This window comes from Podarcis filfolensis, assembly GCF_964270895.1.
Source record: "Podarcis filfolensis genome assembly, chromosome: 2".
Classification (NCBI taxonomy): Eukaryota; Metazoa; Chordata; class Lepidosauria; order Squamata; family Lacertidae; genus Podarcis; species Podarcis filfolensis.
The window spans coordinates 81,525,687-81,546,173 of NC_139605.1; the positions used below are offsets into that span (position 1 = coordinate 81,525,687).

Consider the following 20,487-nt stretch of genomic DNA (forward strand, 5'->3'; position numbering starts at 1 on the left):
CATATTTTGGGTTGCTGTTCTCCTCCCTGGATTCAGAGCCACATGATGGAATTGGTACCACTTTTTCCATCATGTTGCAGTCATGCATGGCTCAGCCTGCCTGCGTCTGATGTTCCCTCAATGTGTGAATTGCTAGCAGTATATATTGTTACAACAAAACTCAACAAGGAGTAGAAAAGTAGGGGAAGTTGACAGAAACACAACAACAGATGCTCAATGAAAAAAGGAGTTACAGATATGGTGCAGAATGTGTACTTTGGGGTGCAGGGAGAAAAAAGGGGGATTTCAACCTTCCAAAAATTATCTGGAGTCACAAGTGAGGTAGCAACCATAGAATATACCAAATTATTCAGGATGGTAGGATCCCAGACAGACTGAGGGGGTGGAGAATCCAAAAGGATGTCTCTAAACTGGGTGGATGGACATTGGCATGTAACACTGAATATAAGTTAATGAAAAGATATGCACAATGGGATTAAAAAAAATCCTAGTCCTTTATAACACATGAACTAACCATGACTTTGCAGGAAAGAGAAACATAAACTTAAGCTGCACCAATTGTGAAAAAGGCAAATTCCATATTGGAAATTACAAGGAAAAGAGATTGAAAATAAAATAGCAAGTATCATAATGTCTAAATCTGTGGTACTGTCAAACTTGAAATACTGTGCTTACTTCTGGTCATTCGTCTCAAACAAAGATAATGGAACTGAAAATGAAAAGCCAAATGACCAAGGGATCAGAACCTCTTTCCTATGATAGCTCAAGTGTCTGGGGTTGTTTAGTTTTTTTCTGTTTAGAAAAAAGAAAAAAGATGACGAAGGGGGACCTTACAGAAGTTTAGAAAATTATGGTGTGGCGAAAGTGATAGGTTTCCACATCATAGTTGAATTTGGGAGTCACCCAATGAAATTGATTGGCGGGAGATTCAGAACAGATAAAAGGAAGTGTTTGTTCAATTAACCTGTGAGGTTCACGGCCGCAAGTTGTAATGGATGCCATTATCTTAGATAGCTTTAAAAAGAATTTAGACATAGTTCATGGAGGATGATAGAAGCCCTCCCCCCCCAAAAAAAAGAGTGATTTAAAAATGGGTACTGTGATTTCTGAGTTTGGACTCATCACACCAAAAATCAGGCGAACTCATGCCCAAGTCACATTTTGGTCCACCATCTTGATTCAAAATGGCACCCTGCGTCCAAACTATGATGAAGACAGCTGCTCTCATCTTGGGAACCCTCATGCCAAGTTTGGCGATTATATCTCAAGAGGTGTCCAAACAAATAAGATAACAAACAAACAAACAAACAAACAAACAAACAGGTAGACAAACCATTTCATAAAATCTAGAACAGATGAACAACAGTTATAATGTAAGTCTCTTCGGGTCACCTTTGTGAGGAAAGTGACTAATAAATAGCAATAGAAGAAATAATGAAGCTTCTGCACACAGAAGTGTATCTCCATATTCCATGGAGGGGGAGGGGGGAACGCTTCCTGGAAGCACTGTTGTTTTGTCCAGGGAGGCAAATTTTCGGAAGGAGTGCAGAGAGAGGGTTGAGGAACAAGAGGACTGAGCATAGCTTTGAGAGGGAGCGGCAGAGAGACAGACAGGCAGACAGAGACAAAGTCATGTTAGAGGAAAAAGAAAGCACTGTTGGGCACAAAAAGAAGGGCTGCAGTGTTCCAAGAGAAAACAAGTTGACAGAGAATAGGCTTGGAAAACACCGTGTTAAAATAAGTAACAAAAATGCCTTTTTATGGTTAACGAGGCAGTGTTATTTTCCTGAACTAATAAGAATGTAAGTGTAGCTGTCAGGGTGATTTGAATTGTGCCCCCCCCCCCCGCTTTAAACACTGCCCTGATAGGCCTAGTGGTCATTAACCTCCTCCTGCCCTGGCTCCAATGATCACTCATTGGGTCCAGTGTTTTAGGCCCGGGTGGGGAACCTCTCTAGCCAGTCCTCTGAACTCTCCTGAAGCCATACCTCCTTCCCAAGGCATACCCCCTCTAGATAGGCCACCCCTCTCGTGTTGCAATCATAAACTTCCATTGGTTCTTTACTGTTCCTGTGCAGCTCTTTGCATGTTCGCGCCAAGTATTTGTGCTTCCCCTTCTTGGACTGAAAGGGTTGTACTGTATGTAGGCTTGTGTAACTTTGCAGCAAGGCTGGCTTTAATACAAAGTTTTTGAAGCCATTACTTTGGAAAATTCCAGAAAGGGCATCATATTTCTGTCTCCATCTCTCTGTTGTCTTGGTTTAAATGAGCCCCAGTTCATAGTGGACGTCATTGTTGCTCGTGTGGGAAAGTGTACATGGCTTTGCAGACATTGCAAGCATAGAGAGGCGGGCTGCAGCTGCAGGGTAAGTGGGGCTCTGAGAAAAGTAGGGTAGGATTAGAGTGGAGGATGCCTTCACATCTGTATGGTTGGGAGCCATTTCAGCAAGGGCACTGAGAAAGATGCACCACCAAAGTGGTTGTACTTTTCATGCATGATGAAACAGCTGCTACTATGCTGCAGTCGGTGTGTGTGTGTGTGTGTGTGTGTGTGTGTGTGTGTGTGTTTACCAGCTCCTAAAATTAGTGGGGGTAAGGGGAGTACCTGAACAGAGCCTGGGTATGGAGGACTCTGGGTTTTAAGGTACAGCGCAGAACAGGAATAGGGACACAGCTTTGGGCAGGTCTGTTTTGCAGCTCCTGTTGCATGCCAAAAATGAACCTATTTACCCTGGCCTTTGACAGTTAAAAGTATTTTGTTTTGTGGGACCCACCTCTTTTGGTTTTGGCTGGAACAGTTTTACTTAGTTGCAATTCTTTTCAAAGAAAAAAAACTTTTGTTTTTATAACTGTATATTCTGTTGTCTCCTGTTCTGGTGCCTTACAGTGAAGGGCAGATAATAACTGATATATAAATACTGTAATTCCCTTCCTTTAAAATTTAAATGGTGTATACTTTTCGAGGGAAGTGGCAACTTCATCAACTTATGCCCCTTTCTGTTAGAACCCCCTCTTCTAGAGAAAAGGCTTCCATGATTGTATGGGCATAGGTAGATGTGTTGAGCTGTAGGGGCTTCCTAGGAAATACACTGAGTGGTGGTGGGCTGATTGGGACAACAACGTATGGGTCCTAGAGCAGGGAAGACAATGCAGAAGAGTTGTGACTTTTACTTGGGGCAAAGTAAGGGCAGAGGGTAATCACTGCTTCTGCTGCTAACCAGACTCAAGACTCCTCTTCTTTCTTCCACCAGGCCTGCTGTTGTGTCCTCCACTCTGGGATGACCAGAGTGGCTCCAGGTTGCTGACAGCTCCAGCATCGAGTGCAGCATGGCCCGGCTCATCCATGCCCTCTGGAGTCTCTGCATCACCACTGTCCTTGTCACCTCAGCCACCCAAGGTAAGGGGAGTTCAAGAGAGGCAGCCCTTGGAAGGCAAGACTTCTTCCTGAGTGAGTCCAGGCCTTGTGATTAATTGAGTCATAAGCTTTTGTCTTGCTGCCACAGCAAGGCCAGGAGAAAACAAAATGAAACTCTCAACTGATACAAAATAGAAGTGAGCAATCCTGCAGTTCCCAGAATAAAACTTTTATTTTATTTTTTTCCAGAATAAGCAGTAAGATAATTTTTAGAACAGTATTTAACTGCTTCTGTTGAGCATGTCAAAATATTTTCTAATTAAGTACTGGAAACAGAAGTACTTTATTTAGAAATGTACGGTGCTTTGCAATTACAATTCCTGGCCTTGTCATAGATATATATTGGTGCGTAACCAAAAAGTGCTTCATGTTAAACCTTCCCAATAAGAAGAGGACAATGCCCCTGAAAGTGCAGAAGGAACCCTGGAATTATGACTGGCTATATTTTGGTGTGCTTGTGAATCTTGATTGGATTGTTCCTGAAGTTTTGGAGTAGGACATGATATGAACAAGTTAAAATTAGGAACCATGTAAAACAGGGGGTCGAGTGTGGCCCTCCAGCAATCTCTATGCCCCTCAAGTCTCTCCTCAAGCCTCAGCCCTTCCTTAAGCCGCACCTGCACTACATCCTCCTTGAGGGCCTTTTCCTGGCTGGAATGCATCCTTGAAAGGTGAAATTGCCTCTTCCTTGTCTGGATGGAGAGCAATGTGGGATGTATAGAAGTCTCAGACTTTTATGTGGCTGGAATATGGCCTACTGTACATAGGTAAAGAGACACGTCCTTTGCTCCGCCCACTTTTTGCCTCTGTCCCAGCCCACCAGTGGGCATGTTTCTCCCCAGAAGGTTGCCTATAAAGGAAGGCAGCCCTCAGGCTGAAAAAGGTTCACCACCTGACACACATAATCTGAAGCTGCTAAAGCTTTTGTCGGAAAGCTTTCACTGTAGTGTGGCACTGCAAAAGGAGGGGGAGGAGAGAAATTTCATATGCATATTAAATGCAGATTTCAAAATATCTGTCATAATTTATGAAATACAATGCATCTCACTAAAGGTGACCCACCTGTCTGCTCTGTCTTACGTTCAGCTGCTAAATGTTGATAAGCAGCATCTCAGCAAATCGTGCCTCTCCCTTTTCCCTAGTCAAGGGTCAGAGTATCTTGGAACATCACCTGAATTGCCTTTTAGGGAACATTTTATTTCTGATCCTCAGGCGGATCAAACATAATCCACACTACTTAGCCGTCTGCCTCCAGAGGGTCAAATATATGGGTCTCCAAAACACAAACTGAGGCAAGTCTAAATATAAGTGGAAGTGGGGTTATTGATCGGTTTTGCTCTTGTTTTATTATGTATTTTGTGTTTACATTTTGTATTTTTATCTTGTGAACCACCCTGTGATCTTCAGATGAAGGGCTGTATACAAATTTATTTATTTTTTTAAATTAAGTATTTGCCATAAGCTACTGTCTGTCCTGTGGGGAGGTTGCATGCTTTGCCCTCCCTGCACTTTGTTGTTGTTTTTTTGTTGCATTTACCCATGAGCAATTACTTGTGCATCCTGATCCTGAATGCATCATACTAGTGCAGCCATCTTGACTTGTAAGTGGTACATAAAGTAATAAATAATAATAAAATTCATCATCACCCTATACATGCTGCTTGTTGTTGTTTAGTCGTTTAGTCGTGTCCGACTCTTCGTGACCCCATGGACCAGAGCACGCCAGGCACTCCTGTCTTCCACTGTCTCCCGCAGTTTGTTCAGACTCATGTTTGTAGCTTCGAAGACACTATCCAACCATCTCGTCCTCTGTCGTCCCCTTCTCCTTGTGCCCTCCATCTTTCCCAACATCAGGGTCTTTTCCAGGGAGTCTTCTCTTCTCATGAGGTGGCCAAAGTATTGGAGCCTCAGCTTCACGATCTGTCCTTCCAGTGAGCACTCAGGGCTGATTTCCTTCAGAATGGAGAGGTTTGATCTTCTTGCAGTCCATGGGACTCTCAAGAGTCTCCTCCAGCACCATAATTCAAAAGCATCAATTCTTCGGCGATCAGCCTTCTTTATGGTCCAGCTCTCACTTCCATACATCACTACTGGGAAAACCATAGCTTTAACTATATGGACCTTTGTTGGCAATACATGCTGCTTGCTCAAAAGCAAGTGCCACCAATTTCAATGTGACTTGCTGTCCAGCTGTGTCACAAGTACAAAGCAAGAACACTTGGGGTCGCAAAGCAAGTCAATTCCCCAGACCAAATAAATCCGTAGTTTCCACTCCCACCCCAATTTTCTTCATTTCCTTCAACAATATCCCACATAACTCCTACCTTCAAAAGCCTCCCCCAGTTACTTAGTAATATACTTACATTTTCAAGCAATCTTACCCCCAATCAGAAACATAGTGAGCCACTTCTTCCTTTCATTTCCTTTCCCTTGCCTTGTGCAGTGCATAGCTTGGCTTACTTGCTTGAATTGTCATGAGCTATTTGTTCTGCAAGCACATGGTTCGTGACAGGAGTGGGGAGCCTTTGCGGGGCAGCTTTGACAGGGGCAACCCACCTGTCAATCACATTACATAATTATAACATCATATAAAGGCCACCTGTCAAAACCCCAAGATTGAGAAGCTCTGCACAAGGGGTGTTGCCAGCAATATGCCTTGCAAGCCTCCTTGTGCTTCTCCTTTCTACCTCAGATGTTGGAGGTGGAAAGAAGTTGCTGCACAGAGCAGTGTTAGGAGGGATATGACCTCCAGCAAAGGAACTATCAGGAAGCTTCTTTAAGCTCCTAGTTGTTCCTTTGCAGGATCATGTTTTGCCTGCAGGCTGGAGGTTCCCCACCCCTGGTCTGTGGGGTTCACTAGCTATTGCTTTGTAGGACACCATTCAGAGCAGAATGATAGGAATGAGACTGGGGCACGTAGATAGAAGTTCCTGCATTTGGGCAGAATGTTGGGACTAGATAGCCTTTTTCACCTTTCCAGCTTTCTGATTCCATATATCTTTCGGTCATGGACACTCAGCCACAGCATTCCATGCAGTGAAACAACTTGCCTCTTAACCCTTTGGGTATATGGTTGCATTCCTGGCATAAATTTGTCAGCCTCAGCTTGTCCTGTTTAGTTTTGCTGGACAGGAAATGCTGACTGTAGGTGCAGCCCATGAGGAAGAAGATTTTGTTAACAGGGACTGGTCACATGTGAATTAGCATTGAAGGTGGTCAGTTCATTTTTTTAAAACAGAATGTTCATCATTTTATTTGAGAATGGAATGCTCCAGAATCACAGATGTGCCTTTTAAAAAGGGACAAGTTGCAACCCTCTTTGGAGATCTTGCAGACCTAACATTAGTTCTAAGAAACCATTTCCAGCCAGTGTACGAGATGTTAGTACCAATTTTATACAATGCCAGGAACTTATGACTTATCCCCACCCCCTTGAGAGCAGATGTCTCCCAATACTCTGCCACCTCTAAGGGGTTTTTTTGGGGGGGGGAGTGAGGGGATGGACTTTTTTTTTAATCTGATCCATACAGCGCCATCTGTCCCACATTCTAATTTTAGTCTGGGTGAACCTGACTTGGAGGAAAATGGTGTTGGTTGGAGGTCTTGAGTCTCTTGCAGGAGAGGCAATTTTGATATGAAATGAAAGGGTGTGCTTAGCTTTGGCCTTTCAGTAGTCTTTCAGATCCAAGCATCTCCTTTACCAAGGAAAAACACTGGGGTTTCATAGACTGTTAGCCTACCAGGCTGCATCCCAAGGGAAGATACAAAACTGCCAACTTCGTTTTCGGTTTGTCCTGATATTTTGGTTGACAGGCAGATGGGCAACTGAGTACTGCCTATTGTACCCACTAGAAGGCAGCTGTACTTAGAATCATAGAATCATAGAGTTGGAAGAGACCACAAGGGCCATCGAGTCCAACCCCCTGCCAAGCAGGAAACAAGGCATAGCTACCTGCACTCATGTGAGAATTGCATGACCACACCCATAATCTCTCAACTAATCTATGTATCCTACCATAGGCCACCTTAAACTCAAATGTGCAAAGCCCCAGCACATATAAACAGTGCTTTAAAATGCAAAGAAATGTAAAGAAGTATTTCTGAAGATGCTCAAACTAATGCTGTGACAAAGGTACAAGGAAGAGTTTAAAAATTTGTGAGGGGAAGCCCAAAATTTTGTATATTCTATGTTTTCTTAAAAAAGAAAAGCTTGCAAAAAATGCACAAATAAAATCTGAATCCTATGAGGATCTATATGGATTGTGCAAATTTGCACATATTTGCTTGCTCTGCATTCTTTTCTTCTGCTCCTCATGACTTACATAAATTGCCTTTGCCAACTAGCCTTGCACTACAGTGCATTTGGATGTAGTCAAGAAATGAAGAGGATTGTGGGAAGTGAAATGACCTTGTTTTCTGTAACTAAGGTGATTGCCTATAGTTCTGTGGCCTGGATCCTAGATCATACTAAGCTCTTGGGTCTCTGTTCAACCTGAATGTTATAAGTTTATCAGTGGTGGGAGCTCATACACATAAATCAACGATTTGCTTTAGACTCAGCTTCCTTATTCATGCCTGGCTGCATTTATCTTACCACCCCTGGGTTTGGAGAGAGTAGACTCTGCTAAAATAGCTCTTGATCTCTGTAACTTGGAGATTGTGAACATGCTGGCATTTGAGTTCAGCAGCAATATCTGTGCCTGGACAGTGCAGTTGCAAAATGTGGAATACTCACAGGCTATGGGTCTGCTTTTCTACATGCCTTTGCTGTCTAGCCTCAGCCTTTTGATGGTGAACTCAAGGAAGCATTATTTTTTAATCTTAATGCCCAATGTAGAGAATGTGGCCTTTACATATGATAGGCACAATTTGTTAAGGCCCTTCCAAGATCTGTTGAAGTCTTTAAGATCACGTTGTTGTTGTTGTTGTTGTTGTTGTTGTTGTTGTTGTTGTTGATGATGATCTATCCATCTTCCCCAAAGATGAAAGCACTTCAGTTTGAGGTCTCTGTATATTCATAATTTCTACCTACCTTGAGCCTTCCAGGCACAGGTAACTAAATAATGAAATCATAAACGTGTAGAAAAATACTTCTGAAGCACTGTAAGAGTGCAGAGAACATGGGAACACTGGTACACTTCATATCCAACCAGGGTTCCTGTTCCTCACATTCATCCCCACATTTTCTACCCATGCCCACATTATACCTGGCCATACTATTGGAGATTGCTGTATGAGAGGAGTGTTTGATCTCCCTCCTTCTTTCAGCAGGAAGCTCTAGCAGTCAAAGTCACTGGTGAATCTCCCATAATGCACCTGGCCTCTCTTTAATCAGTGCTTTTCTGTCCCATGCTTCCCACTTCAAGGCACTATTGTGGCTGCTGCTTCTGGCGTTTCATCTCTCAGGCCCCTTTGTGTTCCCTTCCTAGGGCAACTGCATAGCACTTGGGTCCAGCTTCAAAGCATCAGCCACATGGGTTTCAATAGGCAGGGGGTGGCTTTAAACAAAGCCAGTTTTCTTCACTAACCCATGGTTCATTGTATGGCTGAGCTTGACAGTTTGGGTAGGGAGGGCCTAATGCCCATCATGATGCCCATCAGTAGACAGCCATATATTCATGTTCCTGCTTACGTGGTTAGAGCCAGGATGAAGAGGCCACTGGTACCCCAGGAGGAGCACTGGGCTGGTCATTCTGAAACATATTGAAAAGAAATATTTTCATTCCCATTATTTTCTTCTTTTATCCTGCTAAATTCCAAATTGCTTCTGCCATCCAGTGCTGCCTGCCTGGTATACCTGTTTGCAAGATTCCTGTAATCCACCATTGAGAATCAGTGGGCATAGTAGCTGATAATTGCCCATTGTAAGAGCATCTCCTTCAGTCTGAGTAGGAGGTTTATGCTTTAGGTGTTAAATATTTTACCCCTGCTAATTGCAGCTTCTCCACCATCCCCTCTGCCCAGTTCCACGAGGGACACATGTCCCTTGGTCCCTTCCTTCGTGTGTCCACATACAAGGAATCTGTCTTGGGACTTTCCAAAGTAAACTTACCTCCTCAGTCCCAAGAATAGCCAGGTTTGCCCAGCTGCTAAAGTGGAGTGGTGTGTGGAGGAGCAGACAGACCAACAACTGATAAAAGGGCATAGAGGGGATATAATGTCACTCTTCAGACCCTATTGAGAAGAAGCAAGAGGTTGGTAGCTGTGGCAGCTAATAAAGTAAGGAGCTGGAAGCAAAGCTTTCCCCGCAACACTGTGCCCCTGTGAATTACTCAATATGTTTAGGAAAGTCTCGGATCACACCTACAATTAGCTGCAACCAGCTGTCTGCCCTGAAACCAAATAGGTGCCATAGCCCCAGCTCATTGCAAACACATCCAGATGCAGCTGGGAGACTCTTGGGGCTTTGTTCATGAGGCTATCCTGAGGCTGCCAGTGTGGGAAATCCATGGCTTTTGGCAGCCAAATTTTGGTTTCTACAATACTTACTGCCAAGGTCTGCTGTCCCTTCTTCATTTACTGTCCTCCATTCACGTATCCACTCTCGGCTGCCCTTTCTTGCTCTCTCAGCTCGTACCTTCTGTTGTCTGCTGGGCTCCCCCACCAACACTGCCTGAAACAACCACCAGCACTCGGGCTGTTACTAGTTAGTTACTCAGCTAATGGTTTAATTACAGACTCCCTCCACAGGGTCCTTCCATTAACCCAGCAAGGGGGAAGGAAAAATTACACAAAGAGCAGCTATGACATGCTTGCTTCCCAGTCCCCTCTCTAGCCTGCCTTTAAAGCCCTGAGTGCCACTAATGTATGTTCCCCACTAGGGGCTCTGACTCTTGCCCTTTGCAGCTGAAGGTACAGGTCTCTTGGCTGATTAGCTGCGACAAGCTAAGAGGCTATGTGAAGCCCGCAAGGAAGGCTTAGGTGCCGCCACAGTGTACCCACACATACAACCGAGCGACTCCCCTTGCAGTTTTCTAGCAGTGTACATTGGGTGTACATCCTTCCCACCGTCCCCATTTGGGAGAGGCAGAGCTGATGTGCTACCCAATGTCACACAGATTATAATGGCAGAAAGAACACATCAAAGCAAATGGCGCACAGGCCAAATTGAAGGTTTGTCTCAGGGCATTGTCCCTGAAAGGCATGCCAGACAGCCTGAACATAGTTGCCAGTTCACACCTATGCTGTCCAGGTATGTGGCTGCTGTTTCACTGCCATCTTGGCCCTTCTGTCAGGTTCCAGGCCCTGCTACTTCAGCCCCTTGGTTAATAGTGAATGAGGGGTGTGGTGCTGCTTCTTCTATTGCAGGCATTGCTCCTAGAAAATGAGGGGGGCATTTCTTCCCAGTTTAGCATGAGGAGGGAGCCATGTGGATAGAGAAATGCAGCGGTTGGGAGTGGGGCAGAGACAGCAGTAGGCCATTAAGTATGCAGTTTTCAGCCAGCTCAAATTGTAGCTGGGGAACATACTACTAGGGTTGTAGGAAACCATAATGCAGTCGTTGCAGGTAGCTGTCCTTCCCAAACTGATGTTTGTAGCATGTAGTGACTATAAACCAGTGGCGTAGCGTGGGGGGTGCAGGGGGGGCCGGCCGCACCGGGCGCAACATCTGGGGTTAGGGCAAATCCATGGGTTAGGGGGCGCAAACCCACGGGTTAGGGGGCGCAAATCCATGGGTTAGGGGGCGCAAATTACTTGCCTTGCCCCGGGTGCTGACAACCCACGCTACGCCACTGCTATAAACAGTCACATCACTATTCTTCAGTCTCAAAGACCCAGCTGTAGGGAAGCCTGGCCCCAAGACTTTTATTTGTCTCAGGTGGCGAATCATCAAAGGCAGCTGATTGGCACAGACGCTCCACCGTCTCCTTCTGCTCGCTCCTGCCACCGGGTTTGCTGCCCCTGTTTTTTTGTCTACCTAGTTTTCTGTTTCCTACCATTCCCTCCAGCTCACTTGCTGGTACTCCTGCTGCTCCCTCCACAGTAGAAAGCTTAGTCCAGGATGGGGCAGGATCCTTCATAGGAGGTGGAGCATGTGGAAGCTCCATTCCATGTAAGCGGGCGATGAGGAGAGGCCAGGATAGAGCACAGAGCAGCTTCCTGATTCCCTCCAGCCTCCTTTACAGTCACTCCCCTCACAGCTGTGCTCAACTCTGAGCTTTTGAGCATTTGCCAGGGAAACAAGCCCCCATCCATGCCTTGACTTCGCCAACATGGAGCTGCCAACACTGAGATGGAAAAGCTGAGGGATATGAAGCCCTGCCCCTTCTACAGCCAGTGTGTTAAGAGGTTTGAGGGAACTTTCTTTTGGAATAGCATCATTTTTAATTGAAGGAGTGGAAAGAGTGTGTTTTATTTAGTGAGGTGTGAGATTTCTGAGGAGACACCAAGCACACTGCAGCTCAGTCTTTATGCTAGTTTGAAAGGAGAAGGACTGTTAGAGCAACTATTTTTTTAAAAATGAGACAATTTAGGCTCAATTGAATTCAACAGGGTTTACATCTGAGTAGAGGATTGTGTTGTTAGGCCGCAATCTTAAATAAATGCACAGGCCAAGGTTGCAATCCAGCACCTCCTTACCTAGGCATAAGCTCAATTGAACTCCTGAGTGGGCATGTAAAGTATTGTGCTGTAACTTCCATTGAGTTCAGTGGGATTTGCATTTGGTTAAACATGCTTAGATTTGCACTGCTAAAGACGGATACAGGTTAATTTGTACCCACTGTACTGACTCTACCATTAGATAGAATGAGGGGGCTGTCTCAGGCTGCTGATTTAGGATGTCATGAAAAGGCAGCAAATTGTTAGTTATTTAATGCATTATTATAATAATAATATTATTTTTTACTGCTAGGGAGGGGGAGGGGGAGATGTGCATGTGGGATTTTCTGCCTCAGATGCCAAAATGCCCTTGACTAGCGGGGGTGAGGCATTTGCTGCTTTGCCTCAGGCAGTAAAATGTTGGTGGCTGGCCCTGGCTGTGCGGATGGATTCCAGTTGTCCTTTTTCTCCTTCTCATCCTTGTTCAGAGGGATCCAGGAGCCTGAGCTCTCAGCCCGGCAATCGTGCAATATCCTTCCCATAATAGAAATGAGCAGAAAGCTCAAACATGAATCTTTCTAGAAACCTCCCTAATATCCATGTTCAGATCTCAGTTGGTTCCCCCCCCCCTTGTTTACTTCCCATCTCCACCTCTCCAGTCTCGCAAAACCTTGCAGGATTCAAAAGGATTGCAAAGAATTTTTCTCAGCACATTTCCCAGACCCTTTCCTCAGCTGCTGTCTCTAAAGTGGGTCACGGGTGGTGCAGGGAGCCAAGAGCTTTATGAAAAACATGTCTGGGTTTTTAAAGGCACATCTGCCTAAGTCTGTAAAGCTTACTCTGAATATGCAGCTCAGCTCAGCAAATGGGGGGGGGGGGCGCAGATTTTTTTCTCTCTCTCCTCTTCTTGGGTAGTGTCCGGACAAGCACTCTTCCACATACAAAACATACACCAGACATGCCACAGTGGAGGTAGAAGGGAACCCAGAACCCCTGCTGTTGTTCTCCAAAGATTGACATGAAAACAGAGACTCAGAAGTAGATAAACATGTTATAGGTTTTGCAGCATGTGTTGAAAATGCAATAGAAAAATAAGAAATCCTGATTTACTAGGTTCTCTTTGTACAAGACTGCAGAGTTGGAAAAACAACCCTGGAGTCCTGCTTTCCATGCTTTAGTCTCATGGTGTGTGCTGTGCATATCTAAGGATTGGTAGGAAATTGCAGTAGTCCATCAGGAGATAAACTGGAATTGCTTGATCGAGTGGCATAATAAGCCTGTAGCCCTGACCCTCTCATCTCCTATCTCAGCAGGTCTAAGCCGTGCTGGCTTACCCTTTGGTCTGGTTCGGCGGGAACTGGCATGTGAGGGCTACCCCATTGAGCTGCGCTGCCCAGGCAGTGATGTTATCATGGTGGAAAATGCCAACTATGGGCGTACGGACGACAAGATCTGTGATGCTGATCCCTTCCAGATGGAGAATGTCCAGTGCTATCTTCCAGATGCCTTCAAAATCATGTCCCAAAGGTAAGAGACTCTGTATTTCAGTGGGGGGTTGAGGAGGCATTTCCCTTCCCTAATTTCCTTCGCCTTCAAAATACTCCCAGGCCTGTTGTGTTCCTCCAAAGTCACTCTTCTTGTTGTTTTTTTAAAATATGGAGTTGTGGCCACTGAGCTCCAGTAAGTTTCTTAACCCATTATGTCATCCTTTGAGCTGCCATTTCAGAATGAACAGAGGGAGGGCAGGATATAAAGGCCTGTAACAATAAAACAATAATAGTAATAAGAACAACAACAATTAATTGTCAGCTGTCCCAATCTGCATCTGGCCCAGATTACCATCCAGCAGTCTACTGTCTGGTTCGTTCTTTCCTCATCAACAACTCCCTTGAGACTTCCAGAAGCAGCTTGCCTGGTGGGGCAGAGCCACAGCAGTGGCCTCCCCTTTACCGCAGGGGGGAGGGATAAGGCAGCAGCCATATCAGGGCCATGTGGGTGCATTGGTAGGAGTGCAGCATTCACTCTGCCAGTATGCCCATGCAGCCCTGGCCTCGCTGCTGCCTCATCCCTCCCAGTAAGCAGCATCCATGTTGCTGTCAGGCGGGTAATGCCAGTAGCTCTGCTCCATTGGATGAGCGTATTCTGAAGTTTTTCTTAGTGTGTGCAAACCACACTGACATCCAGGGAAGTCTTTCCATCTAAAGATTTGCACTGGAATGCATAGGGAATGTATTTCCCAATATAACATTCATGTCACAGCCTGAGCTTAATGTTATGTCACAGAACTGAGAAGCTTAGACTGAGTATTCTTCAAACCTTTTCACAGCGGTCATCCCTGAGTCTAGAAAATCTCTCTCTATCCCTTACCAAATACTACTAAAACAGAGGCACCATTTACCTAACTGAGTTGCCATATTTTGCTGGTCTCCAGGACATCTACTGCTGTGTTACAGACAGGAATTCAAAAGGCGAAGTTTTTTCCAAACTTGAAAGAAATAGTGTTGAAACCCTTGCCCCAGAATCTTTTGGTTAAGCAGTATAATACCTGAGATTTAACATGAATCATACTTTCACTTCAACCAACCCAGCAAAAATACATTTGCTGAATAAGCACCACCCAGGAAAGGTTGGGTTGTTGCTGTTGTTACTTTGTGCTAAAGTCACCTTGAAAGAAGGCAGGCTTGGTTCCTTGGTAGTCCGTCCCACCCATAGGATTCATCCCTCACTTTTGCTTAGTGCGCCATGCGCTCCTGCAAATTTTACTTCCCTGCTGAGCAGGATTGGTTACCTGAATTATTTAAAGTTCTAATAGCAGTACTGTCACTAGCCATTTAAAAAATGATTTCATTTATTGTTAGTTAGTAGGATATAGTAAATAATGTTACTCAAGCACTTAGAATACAATTAAGTGCATCTACAGGCAGTTTTTCAGGCACTCTACCGCTGTGACACCCCAGCGAGGAGGTGCCACTGTTTGCAGTGCATTCTATGACTGTTTAATGCAGCTGAAACACAAGGCTGGCTACTTGTCATGAGACAAGTGAGAAATGAATTGGGCTGCATTTGTCATTCATTTTGCCTCCACAGAAACAAAGAGTGGTTTGGAACTGGTTGCAAAGTATATAAGTGTAGCCTTGGGTGTAGACTCATTTGCTGTGGAACTCTGAGAATCTGCTCTTTTATTTTTTATTTATTTTACACGGTTTTACTGAAGTCCTCATGTTGCTGTTGTTTTTAAAAAACCTTGCATGTGGAGCATTTTTGCTAAATATGGATGCTGCTTCCTTTAGGACAGCAACAGGTGCATCCTTCATTTGATATGATTCTTAGCTTCTCATTTTGAGTAGGAAGCCATTTGTGGCTTATGTGTTGCTCCTTCCTAAGGGAAACTGTTACCAGTGCGCATGCAAAAGAAACATGCATGTCCCTTAAAACAGCTCCTTGCACCAAAGTACTTTTTAAGCCAAGAATTTAGGATGCAGTTTAGGAGTTCTGGTGGGCCACCCATAGAAACCCTCCAAAAATTGGGGTAGCAGTGTGGGTGTTGTGCTCTTGTCAGACCCTCTGGGATTGCAGCCTGGGTGCAGGAGCAGATAAACTCCATGTGAAATGTACATGTAGAGACTTGGTAAGTACTGTATGTAAAACAGAAGAATAACAGAGAATAGGGTGTGATAGAAACCAGATTGTTACCTTTGAAGGGGGTGGGGTTAGAAGTTGCAATAAACACACATAATTCTACAATGACATGATATGGAATCTATTCATTTTTCCCTCCCCTCTTGTAAAAGCTTGCTGGGGACATTTGCCAAAAACAAAAGACTAGAGCTAGTGAAAGCACACTACATTCCTCAGGTATTGATTCATACAATGCTTTTAGGGGGCTTGCTTCATAGTGGCTTGTTGTTGTTGTTGTTGTTGTTGTTGTTGTTGTTGTTGTTGTTGTTATTATTATTATTATTATTATTATTATTATTATTATTTATTTTATACCCCGCCCATCTGACTGGGTTTTCCCAGCCACTCTGGGCAGCTCCCAACAGAAAATTAAAAGCACAATAAAACGTCAAACATTAAAAACTTCCCTAAACAGGACTGCTATTAGATGTCTTCTAAAAGTCAGATAGTTGTTTATTTCCTTGACATCTGATGGGAGGGTGTTGCACAGGGTGGGCGCCACTACCGAGAAGGTTTTTATTTTGCTTAGCCTGCTTTGAATTAACAAGTTGTTAATTCATGCGCACAGGTTTGCCACTCACTTAGTGTAACATTTTGCACAGAATTGTGTCTAGACAATCTGGGCATGTGGTAAACTGGTCTGCAAAACCAGTCAATTAATACATAGGTTTTTCTCCAAAGAGGGTTTTTCATGGCTTAATCTAAGCCATATTTCATTAGAGTTCAGTTCCAGAAAACATGTTTTTGGAGCCAGGGCTCAGCCATGGAGCAAATATAGTCATTATAACATGGAAAACAGTGACTCTGAGCATGTGCTCTCTACACATTTGGGAGTATGGTCCCGGCTTTCAGGCAGCTTGATGCCTGGCATCTCTGTATTTAGAAAGTAAACACTGGGGTGGTCTTCATGGTTTTGGAATGAAGAAGAATGAAGAATAAAGAATGCTTGATTCTTTATCCCCACATTAATCACCAGTTCTGGTGCAGTATCTTGATTGATTTTTACCTGTATGCCTTACACAGAAACACCTGCCTCTCTTTCACACACATACATTATTTGACTTAAGCAGCTGTGGCCTCTTGAACATCCCACTCCAAAAAATCCCATCTCACCTATTTTCACACAGCTCTTCACCTCTCTAGATTGGCAGAGACCCTGTAGGCTGGTGAGTGGCTTCCTTTACTCCTACTCACTTTTGCTAGTGACTGGCTGCTCGCTAAGTTATTTCTCCTTTTTTGTGCTTCTATCAAAATCCATTGGTGAGTTTCTTCAACAGCAGCAGCAGTGGGCAATCAAGAATCCCCGAGAGCTTTGAGGATTGCTAGCAGATTTTTTAAATGCAAGCTAAATCTAATTGCCCTTAGCAGCAAAACTCACTAATGTTTTAAACAATATTCAATGTTTAATTTGTTACCAATACCATTAGCAAGGCATTTACATGCTGTTTGGATTTTCATTTCTGTTACCAAATATTATCTACTAATTATACAAGCAGAGTTTCTGCTGCTAAGCAGCTATATCTGCTGCCTAAACACCCATCTACAATCCATCTACACCACAGAGGAGACCCGTTGAAGTCAACAAATGAGTTGCAAACCGGGGGGGGGGGCTCATAGGTGGGAGGGGAGGTGTTCATAGGTGGTACAGACCTAAAACCAGGGCATTTTAACCCCTGACTGAAACAAGGCCCTCAAACAATGCCTGATGGATCAGACAGCTGTTCCATCCAGACCAGCACTGTTCCCCGCTGTGGCCAACAAGATACCTCTGGGAAGCCCCAAAGCAACCTGTTGTTCTGCCTGTGAGCTTCCCAGTGACATCTAGTTGGCCACTCTAGGAAACAAGATGTTGGATTAGATGGACTATTACTCTGATCCAGCAGGACTCTTCTTAAGAATTTATATCAAGAGTTTGTGTCAAGATAAACCGCCCATTTGTTGTGGTCTACAAGGTGCTTGTATGTCAGTCCTATGGCTTTTGTTCCCAGGAAAGCAGCAAATGCAGGAAATTTAATGAGCCTCCCTGGTAGGTTGTCATGTATGGCTGGGGAGCCATGTTTTCTTTGACAGGCTAATAGTTGTCCAGGCCTGGCTTAGTCCTATAAATTCCTTTCAGTGCCTTGAAACAAGTGGAGTAATAAGAAAAAATATTTGAATATGTACCTTTTTGCTATCCCTAATTATGGAGCAACCACAACCAGGGACCATGCAGCTAAGATTCAAAACCAAACTAATTGTTCAGAATTACCATATGATATGTTTCTTCCTAGCCTGTACCACTTCAAATTGTGGGTTGGCAATTACATGCTTGAATGCTCCAGCATTATTATTTTTTAAAACCCTTTCACATAGAAAATAAATGCATAAGGCAAAAGCCTGGCCTGGAATTCTTTTCCTTGGTGTGCCATCCTTCTCCATGTGTGGAATTTTTGTTACGGGAAACAGCCAAACTTGCAGTTCCTCTTCCCCTTTCCTCTCCCTGCCTTCTGAAATGGCACAGTCCAAGGGGTGCTGTCACAAGTAGTACAGTCCATGCTAGATGAACTTTTGTAGGAAGGTCTTGCAGGTCAGAGGGTGTGACTTCTAAGCAGGTTTAAGCCTTTGCACACTTTAAAAATGAATAAATGCATGTTCCTAAATTATTAGCATTTTGAGGTTTCTGTGTTGATATTGAACTACCATATTTACTTGAATCCAATGCTCACCTTTCTTGGCCAAATTACGTTGCAAAAATTAAGGTGCACATTAGATTTGATGGAACATTTACATTTGCCAGCAAATACTTTTTTTGTTGTTTCAAGGTTCTGAAAATTGAGGTGTGCATTAGATTCAATGGCTTGAGTAAATACGGTAATTAATATATGGATTGAACAATGAGAAAATGGCAGAAAAGAGTGTGGCCAAAGAGTGTGCTAAAATCTTTTTAGCACAATTAGCCAAGTCTCTAGGTTTTTTGATGTGATATTTGCCATGAAGCCAGCTAAGAGTTTGAAGGGAGAGTTATAGAACAGGTAACAAGGACAGCTCAGGCAGGTTAGCATAAACTTTGATCCAGTGGAGGTTTGCACTTATTTTATAGTCATGATGCCTCCAAATATAATAAACATGTTCATCTTATGCTGCAATTATTTTACTTTTCTCTCTCTTCAGAAGCTGAGCCATACTAAGTTGATAGGCAATTTTTCTGCCATTTCCAGTGCTAAGGAGAATACACTCTTTGCAGTGCAGTAGAAGTGAAAATTCCCAATTGGGATTGGTTTGATATGGTTAGCTTCATTCCTCTAATCTTACCTCAAATTCTATCACACATTGGGTTAGTTGAGGAGTGATAATGGCCATTCATGCCGGACACTGTCCGTAAGCACAACCCATGCTTACAAAACATTTATTTTTTGTTCACTGTTCCCCATGTAATGCTGGTGTTTAGACAGCTGAAGTTTCCTTGTTTTTGAGGATTCATAGTCTTCTGTTTCATGGGTGCAACGTTCTGTGAGCCGAAAGATGAACCCAAAGTATTTAAATTACTGCTTAAGATTTCAGAAACCTTTAAGTGGTGCCAAAGGTGCTATATATTTTAATGAAGGTGCTGGATGCACAGTAAGTAAATGCCAAAAAAAGAAGGTTAGGTAGATGTCAAAGGTGCTGCTAGACAAACCCCAAACAAATGTAGCTTGTATAAGACTTCAAGATAGGACCTGTTTTGTTCAGATCAATATATGAAACCTCCCAGTCCTGAGCTTTTTGCCTTTCCTGCCTGACAGTTTCCTAGTCTCCAGTGTTCCCTCCCTTTCATTTTTTTAACCTGCCAACAGCATGATGTTTTGCCTGTCTCTAAATCCTGGGTGCAGTTTTCTCCTTTGTTCATTTCCTTTCCCTTTGTATCTCCTCTGCCTCTTACCTGCATTAGTCTCTGTGTGTGCCTCCCCTGACCCCTTTCTCTCCCATTCTTGCTCGTCTGCCCACTGCCTGCTTTGTCTCCCTCATCCTTCAGCCACTGTATTTTAGGGCACTCTTAACTTCCTCAGCCTCTCTGCCTGCCCAACAAATACCGCCTGCTTCTCCTTTCCTGTCAACAGCATGTGTTCATTTGTTTTTGTTTTTCTTACCAGATTGTACCCAAAGTTGCTTGCATTATAGCAAATGAATAATAGTAAATACAAGAATCTAAAACATAATGGATGGTGTCTGCGCATAATGCTAAGCCAAACTATGGCTCCTCTCCCAGTCCTCTTGCTACTGTGAGCAAAGTTATGGTTTGGCTTAGTGTGCTGAATGGACACGAGCACGTGCCACAAATTCAAGAGCAAACCTTGGTTGCAGCTCTTGGTTTGTCTGGAGTGAGATAAGCCCTGAGCCCGGGCTCAGATAACCGTAGCTTAGTTCACAGCACAGCAGCAGGGGGACGCGGCAAGGAGCACAGCAGCCACAACTTTCTTTGAGCGCATAGCCCAAAGATAAGCCATGCAGTGGATGGGCATTCTGCACAGCACCATCTGAGAAAGTGACTAGCTATTGGGTGGGGCTTTACAGAGCTGGAAGCGCCAGCACCTCAACTCTCATCCATCCCACTTTGCTGACAAACTCCGCTTCAGTGAAGCAGGTGGTGGCTGTCCTGCCCCAGGGGCCTGAGTTGATACCGGCTCCAGTTGCTTTGGCAGCCGACAGCCCCTGGGAGTCCCCCTTCCAACCTCCCTTGCCTGTTGCATCAGCCTTTCAAGGGAGAGCAGGTGGCAGGAGCTAACGAAGTGGGAAATGGGGGGCAGTGCTTCTTAGCTCTACTTCTGGACCTAAGCAAGGGTGAGAGGCTAACAATTCTGCAACTGGCTGTTGAGAGGACTGTCTGATTAATCTGC

General features: G+C 44.2%; 1 protein-coding gene across 16 annotated transcripts in view; it reads left to right on the plus strand.

Annotated features, from left to right (window-relative positions):
- ADGRL1 (adhesion G protein-coupled receptor L1) overlaps positions 1-20,487 on the plus strand; it is a 133,148-nt gene that overhangs the window by 62,633 nt on the left and 50,028 nt on the right. For all 16 annotated transcript variants that reach the window (XM_083597577.1, XM_083597574.1, XM_083597576.1 and 13 more), the window contains exons 2-3: positions 3,252-3,397; positions 13,267-13,483. In XM_083597577.1, coding sequence (XP_083453703.1) covers positions 3,328-3,397; positions 13,267-13,483 — 287 coding nt within the window. In that variant the 5' untranslated portion in view covers positions 3,252-3,327. The remainder of the gene's footprint in view (positions 1-3,251; positions 3,398-13,266; positions 13,484-20,487) is intronic.